Source organism: Myodes glareolus, chromosome 4, assembly GCF_982192425.1.
Source record: "Myodes glareolus chromosome 4, mMyoGla1.1, whole genome shotgun sequence".
Taxonomy (NCBI): domain Eukaryota; kingdom Metazoa; phylum Chordata; class Mammalia; order Rodentia; family Cricetidae; genus Myodes; species Myodes glareolus.
Window position 1 is genome coordinate 25,720,082 of NC_142029.1, and position 7,731 is coordinate 25,727,812.

The window sequence follows — 7,731 nt, forward strand, 5'->3', positions numbered from 1 at the left end:
TTGCTGAAATTGGTAGGATGGTGGCATTCTAACCACATCTTCCTGCCTTGCGCATCATGGGGAGGTAGAACCGTTATGGTGACCCTCTTGCCAGGGCTTTTCTTCCTTGGCACTTTAGCTGCTTTGTTTTTTTTTTGTAACATCAAAGTCTTAGCTGGAAATTCACTTATTCCAGTCTCTGCACCTTTCTTTGTCTTATTGCTGTTTGGGCTCACATCATTGTTTCCAAGGAGAGGCAATTTCGTCCCTGACAGGAGTCCACCCTGGGTGGGAGCTGGGTCCAATTATGCTGTTGTTAAAATGTTACAGAGCAAGCAAGGAAAGCCAGGCTCTTCCTCCAGAGCAGCCACCAAGCTGGGCCACTCTGGAGAAAAGTGTCACTCTAGGGCCTAGCTCTCTATGGACTTTGCTTAGCAACCCAAGACCACAGCACACAGATAACCCCTTCAGCCATGTGGTGGGTGTGCTCAGCTGTTTTGGCCCATGTGGCTCTCACATGTTGACGGTGACTGTGAAAGACATGGCCCAGCTTGGACAACCTAGCTAAGTGGCTTCCTGGTGACAGTCTTATGTGGCTGGATCAGCACTACAAACTTTGGAGCTTGAGAAACGAAAGTGTGTTTCATCGCAGGGCTAGAGAAGATACAGTCAGCTTGTTTAAGATAGAAATGAACAAGGTCTCTGGGTACCATAAAAAAAAAAAAACAAAACTCAAGTACTAAGTTGGGCTGTGCTGGGATCCCAGGCTACTGGGAGTACACAGTATATGGCGTCGAGCGTGAAATTCCCCCTGAGTGGGAACCTGTCCTGTATATCTAGAGCCACACACTGTTCCCTGTGTTCAGTTTATCAGGGAGGCCTGGCCAGGCAATCTGACCAGGGCAGTTACTGAAGAACTGGGAACGACTGGTGGTGGCCAGTCAGAACAGGAAGAGTCCACCTGTTCTGGGGGACACTCTCCCCATGTTTACTTAGCTTAATCTCGTGGCAGCCAGGGCCATTCAGGTTCAGGCCTGTCTCAGAGGCTTGGCAGGCTCGATGTGAAATTGCAGGGTAGTAAAGAATGGGTCAAGGTGTTATGGCCCCTGGGGAACCAGCCGGATTCCGAAGGACAGGACAGAAGAAGGCAGGCGAACCAAACCTGACCCTGCAGCCTCAGGTCTTGTGCCTCTGCATGATGGAAGCTCCAAGGGTGAATTGTTACCCTCTGCTAGCCCCTCACACTTGGCCAGGGGTCGCCCAGAGTCTTGGTGCCTATGGTGGACTTTAACAGGTGCAGGCTATCTCTGCGTGTCAGACTGGGTTACCATAGCCCGTCACACCCAGGCTTCTAGTGTGAGTCAGAACCAACACCATAAATAGACAACAGAGCAGGCAGGGAGACATGCATGTGCACATGCGTGCACATGCAATACATGCACGCATGCACACACACACACAAAAAAACACACACTATGAAGTTTCAGAAAACCACTGGGGAAGAGGGTATATGTAAAGAGACTTCTTTAGATGGAGGACTGGCTGAGAGGGAAACACAGAGTACTGAGAACCTATAGGAGGCAGGCTGGAGCTGCTCAGGGAGGATGCTGTCATTAGGATCCTCTGTTTATTCAGAAAGATGCAGTCACGGGTGACCATGCCCCTGGAGATCCCTAGTAGGCTGTGGGATTTTACCTTTGGTGGCTGGGCCCCATTCAGAACTCAAAACTCATCCCACAGATTCCTAATAGATACTCCTTGGGGGAGTCATAATAACCCAGTCTCATGAAACAGAGAAGATATACTGGGACAGTAGAGAAGTTTGTCCAGTAGGGCCGAGCAGAAATGGCAAAGAAAGAATCCAACCATGGTGCTAGAGTAGGGGGGAGTAGGGGGAGGCTGGTGGCAGGTTCCTTACTGAGAGAGACAGCTATCAGAGAAACAGGAAGCAGCCTGTCCAGGTAGGGTGATTCTTACCCATCCCCTTTGCTTCTTTGGCCACTGTGATGAAAAACTGAAGTCTTGCCCTAGCAAAGAAAGGGACATGGTAAAGGAATAAGGGATGGAGGAGGAAACAGTATGGATTCCTAGGTGGGAATTTTCCCTACCCCATCAACCTAAGACAAGGCTGACCATCCCCAAACTTGAACAAGCCCTGGAAAATCCACCGAAAATAAAAGAGTTTTACGCTATGCACTGGTCAGACCCATAACGGTCTGACTCTAGATTAACTCCAATCTTTTCTCCCCCCTTTTAAGTAGGACTCCTTACCGACACAGGACTGAGTCTGGGTATGTGGCCTCCTGAGTGTGCATGTTACAGCTGGGTGACCCCGTGATTTTCAGTGTGATCCGAGCCTGTGACACTTTCAGCCCATCTTCTCTGCTTCTCTGCTGTCGCTTTGGCTTCTGGTGTCACTCAAACTGCTCTCTAATTGAAAAATGAACTGCCAATCAAATGTTTCTCTAATGAAAACACCGAATCACTCTGTGATGTGTATGCAAAAATCCCATTTACGATATTCTGTTGGTTAAGGTTGGAGGGCCTTGCCTAAAAACATCCCTAAGAATAAGGTCAGGTCACAGGGCCTTGACTTTGGGGTTGGATGTTTGGGACTGCAGTGAATTGGGGGTAACATTGATAGAGTCATCCCAAGAAACCTTACATCAAGCAAGTAAAAGTAGACTGAGATCTTACTCTGTAGCCCAGGGTTTCTCAAAGTGTGGTCCACAGACCACAAGCATCAGTATCAGCTGGAGATGTTTGAAACTCAAATGCAGATTCCTGGGTCCCAGGGCCAATAGTCTGAACCAGTTCCCTGGGGGCTGACCTTTCAGAAAGTCGACATTGTGAACAGGATCCTTGAATGATCCTTGTGTGAGGTTGGGGACCCCGCTGGAAAACCACTGTGATGTGCTGGGGCCCCTCTAAGTGCTCCCACCAGTCAGTCCCACATAGCCAGAGACTGGGATCTGGGAACAGAGGTGGGGAAGTCACAGTTCCCTGAGGACAGCTGTAGCCAGGACATACGTTCACACTCACATGCTATGGGATCAGAGGAGGGGAAGGGAGGAATGTGACCCGTGCTCCCTGCCTCCTCTCCAGGGATCATCCTTTCAGTGGCCCTGGCCGGCATTCTTGGCATCTCCATTGTTCTGGCGGTGTCCATCTGGCTCTTCAGAAGGAAGAAGAGGTGAGTTGGTTTGGATTCAGAATTCCCGTTCTAGATGTGTGGTTTATGTACTCGCGACGATTGGCCTCTCTGGCGAGACAGCGTTGCGGAGCCTCTATGTGTAGGGAGCACTCTCTTAGGAGCACTGCTCTGTGAACACCAGTGCCTAGCACCTTGCATGAAACACTGGACATTTAAGGGTTGCTGTGTTCCAGTGTGGAGGTGACTCTGCCCGCCTTGCGCCATGGCTAGTCAGCTGTGAGGCCTCAGACAGGTCTTTGTACTGAGTTCTTTCCATCTGGTTTTTCTTCTATGAATCCAACAAGAAAAATGAAGAAAAACCTGACCTTTCATTGATATTAGCTATAAATGCCTTTGCCCGTAGTTTTATTGCCATGCTTGGCTTAAGATTTTTATTTTTCTTGGTATGGAAAATAAGGTTTCCAATTATGGCATCAGAAGTTTGAAGTGGGGGTGACAATGAGACCTGCTCCAGAATGCAGGTCTAGTATGAAAACCAAAAGCAAGTAGGTTCCGTTTTAGTTACTGCTTGGTATGACACTGTTCTCTCCCAAGACCTACAAGACCTGGGAAAGGTCCCCAGAGAGGACTCTGGGCTTCTAGACCTCCTTCACTCCTTGCCTGAGCCAGACTGCTCTCTGGCTCCCTCCCTCTCTCCTTTTTGACTAACAAAGGCTTGTGTTCTTATTGTTCCTGTAGCAAAAAAGGTGACAACAAGGGAGTCATTTATAAACCAGCCATGAAGAAGGAGACTGAGGCCCATGCCTGAGGTCCCTGGCCCTCTCAGACATCCAAGGAAGGACCTTGCTTTGGACACTACATACTTTGACTCTCTGGACACTTGAAATACCTCAAGGTGTTCTCTTGAGCTCGACCATAGCCCATTCCCCAGACACTTGTGAGGCTTCTGGCTGGGCCTCACCTGTTCTGCTGTTGCAGCCACCCCAGGGTGACCTGTGAGTGGAATGTACTGAACTAGGGGGCAGGAACTTTCAGTGGACTTCTCTAGCTGCATGAGATGGCTAAAGATTTAGAATTCTGGGTCACAAACCTAGCCTGCTGATGGGCCATTATGGTTTGGAAAACACTTCCAACCTGGGTTCATCTTGATACATTTCCAGTGCCCTGGACATTCTAGTTACTCTTTAACCTTCCAGACTGGAGCGTGTACCCTTTGCTCAGGTGATATTTTTGAAACTCAGCTTCCTCCCTCAGGGAGGAGCTGTCTTTCTTGGATTTCCTTCTGCCCTGACAGACCCTCCAGCCTGACCTCATGCCTATGGGGAAGAATTGAGACCAAAATCATCAGATTATCAGAAAGAAAGAAAAACTATAATATACTAAGGCATTTCCACTGTCCTGTCGTTTGGGTTAGAGAGATTGACCAAATCTTACAGAATTGCAGGCTCAACTTCTATTTCTTAATGGAGATAAAAGGGAGGCAGAGAAAGGGGAAACAGATGGAATGGGAAGGCATACATTGTCCAGGAATCTTGCTTTGGAGTCAAGATACAGCGTAAGAGAAATTGAGTCTAAGCTACTGTCTGCTTAGCCTCAGGAGGGTGGCTGTGCTTTGTACTCCGCTCCATGGCTGGAAAGCGAGTTGCTTTCTATCTCCTGGAGTAGATGCGATTCATGGAATAATCTACTCTGCTTTGAACCCGTGAGAAACAGACAAGCAAGACAGCTGTGCAGCTTTGTTTCTCTGCCCTAATGTCACTTCTACCTTGTCTGATATCCCTGCTATCGACTCCGTGTCAGGACTGTCTGCTCCCCCGGCTGGGGGGAAGTCTACCTGATGTTTGGTCAAAATGTATTTTCATACTACCAAAGCAGGAAGCTATCTGCACAGAGCCAAAGCAGGTCCTGGTGTTTAGGTACTCAGACCAACAGAATGCTCCCAAGATTCTCCCTGTTCTTCCCCCTCAGTCACACGGTGTCTGAGAATACTTAATTCCTTACTCATGTTCTTCCCACAAAGGTGAGAACCCTGTGGATCGCAGTCGGCTCTGTGGCTCAACAGCAGCCTCAGCCTCCAGCCCCTAATTGCTAGTTCCCTGTGGTTCACAGGAAGCTCTCCCATTTCGTCTCATTTTGACAGCATGGAATGTCCTCTTGAAGCACAAGGGTTTTTGTTTATTTTGTTTTGTTTTTACATCTTTCTCCTTCTACACCTTCCTCTGACTTGATAAAAATCTTTTTCTACCATTACAACTTTTCATGGTGGCAAGCGCTGCGTCTTTGTAACATAATTTCCTGGGCAAGGTTACAGGTGACCCAACGGGAGCTTGGCTGTGTGTGCAGTGTATGTTCATACACACAAGATCTCCGACAGCCTTGCAGCCTGCGTTACCCCCCCCCCCCAGCCTTGCCACCGACGTGCCTGATGGTATCACCACAGTAAGGACAACCCTCAAGAAGAAGCAACACAATTTAGTGGGCCAGAATTGTCAGCCGGAAACTAGCATAAAGCACACCAGGACAGCAAGACTGTCTCAAAGAACTATAATACCCCAACAGCTTACGTGAGAACGCAGCGAGCTCGTCGTATCTGGCTTGAAGACTGGCCATGAAAGGAACTGTATGAGGAGGTGACAACAGTGGCCTTTCTCCTCCCTTCTTCCCATTCAGCCTGGCCCAGACATTCAATCCTCGTTCAGTCCTCCTGGCTGAGATGAAACGAAGCCAGGGAGGCAGAAAGAGTGCTCCGAGAATCAGCGCCGTCAACCTTTAGCTCCTGGAGATGCAGCTTTCTTCATATTCCCGTTCATTCTGTGGACACCGGGTCACCACTGAGGGACCAGTGCTGTGGTGTGTGCACAGCTTGCCTTACAACTCCTTATCTCGGTCTTGTGAGGTGTAAGGTGGGTGCCTAGGAGAACCTGGGTGGGCATAGGGCTGGGCACAGGGCTGGGCACATGGCAGGTGAAGAAGACCAACACAAGGCATGGGGGTGTGGCATGCACTGGGGACGTGGGGGGCACTGGTTTCTGCAGTCTTTCCTCTGCCTCTAACTTGAGGAGAGTTCGAGTCTCACTGTTCTTTTTTGTATCCATGGCTTTAATAGACATTCTAGAATTTGCTGCACTGACTGTCTTAATCATGTTTCTGTTCCTCTTCCTCTCGATACTCTTTGAAGGCCTCCTGATTGGCCCTGACAAAGTACCAGGGGTGATATAGTATCCCTGGGTCCCTGTGCCTCTCATCCCATAGGCCACTGTGATGATGGCTTGTTTAGCACTTCTATATTTATTGTACCGATGATTGTAATGAATACATACACTGAAAATATAAGAAATTATAATAAAAATGTTTTTCACATTAGACTGACTTTTTTCCCCAAAGGTAAGAGTGGATGAAGCATTTCTATTGGTGATGAGTAACTAATGAGAACAAATGGTCTTTTCCTCTGCATCCAAAGGAAAATACACAAATAGACTTAATCGCTCAGGGTGGAGGGGCATAAAGATATATGGTGTGTGTAGCTCTGAGTCATGTAGCTGCTTATTAGTAAGGCTGGGAAATCCAGAGTAATTAGGGGAGGGTTTAGGAGGGAAACAGGGTATAAGCTGGTCCATGAAGAGCAAGTCACAGGATGCTTGCTTTCCCACCCATTGAGAGGACAGGAGCACCAGGAGGCCAAGGCCAGGGATGGGAGAGATGGCAAAGTAGTTAAGTGCACTTGATGAGACCTGAGGTTTGGTTCCTCCTACCCGTGTCCAGTGGCTCACAGTCACCTGTCACTCCAGCTCCAGGGGATTCAACACATGCTTAGGGCTTTTGAGTACCCATACTCATATTAGAGTTGAACAAATGGATGGAAAAAGAGGAGGTAGGACTATAGGGCTAGGACTACAGGGCATAGGTATGTGCCTCTTCTTCCTCTGAGAATACTAGAGGCAGTAGGTGGTTGGCTTCTTTGGCTGCTATTTTCTTATTTTGGATCCTTTTGCAAAACATGTTATCACCTCCAAAAAACCTTTTGCCTAAATCCAGACTTCACATTCTCCCTTGCTAAAGAGGAGGTGCTGTGCAGGTGGCAATAGGTCCCATCATTGTTTGTGTGAGCTATTTAGAGAAGCCTCTAATTTCCACTCTAACAGTGAACTATCCAGGAATTACATGCTCTGGGGGGTGACGCAGCAGCTGACCCAGCTTTGGATTAGAAACACTACAGACCGTGGGTATCGATGATTGAGAGCCAAAGCATTCTCCAGCTCTACGCTTTGACAACCTTCCAGGTGTCATAGGCACTTGCAGGGACACAGACAGGTGGGGAGCAAGACACAGAGCTCCCTGAAGTGCCCATGCTTTGGGCTTGCTCTAGGCAGGAAGCTAGGAAGACACTTCCTGAATCAGGTAATGAGTATCTCCTTTGTCTCCAGCCTTTCTCCTCATTTTATAAATCAAAGGTCTTCTGGGTTAAGCCGGGAAAGCATGGAGGCAGGAGCTACTGGGACATAAAGCATTCAATTCCTCCCTCAGCCTGGTCATTCCCTCCTCTAAATAGAGCTAAAACTACCTAAGCTGAACCTAGAAGGAAAGGTCACAGGATACTT

The 7,731-nt window shown here is 48.4% G+C and overlaps 1 protein-coding gene across 7 annotated transcripts in view; it reads left to right on the forward strand.

The window, feature by feature from the left end:
• Ca12 (carbonic anhydrase 12) overlaps window positions 1–6,496 on the forward strand; it is a 54,570-nt gene extending 48,074 nt beyond the window's left edge. For 2 of the 7 annotated variants that reach the window (XM_087905339.1, XM_087905333.1), the window contains 3 exons: window positions 2,238–2,270; window positions 3,085–3,172; window positions 5,804–6,496. In XM_087905339.1, coding sequence (XP_087761465.1) covers window positions 2,238–2,270; window positions 3,085–3,172; window positions 5,804–5,906 — 224 coding nt within the window. In that variant the 3' untranslated portion in view covers window positions 5,907–6,496. Of the gene's footprint in view, window positions 1–2,237; window positions 2,271–3,084; window positions 3,173–3,871 lie in introns of all 7 variants that reach the window. The other 5 variants (XM_087905335.1, XM_087905334.1, XM_087905337.1 and 2 more) reach the window with 5 other exon arrangements.
• Window positions 6,497–7,731: the final 1,235 nt, after the last annotated feature.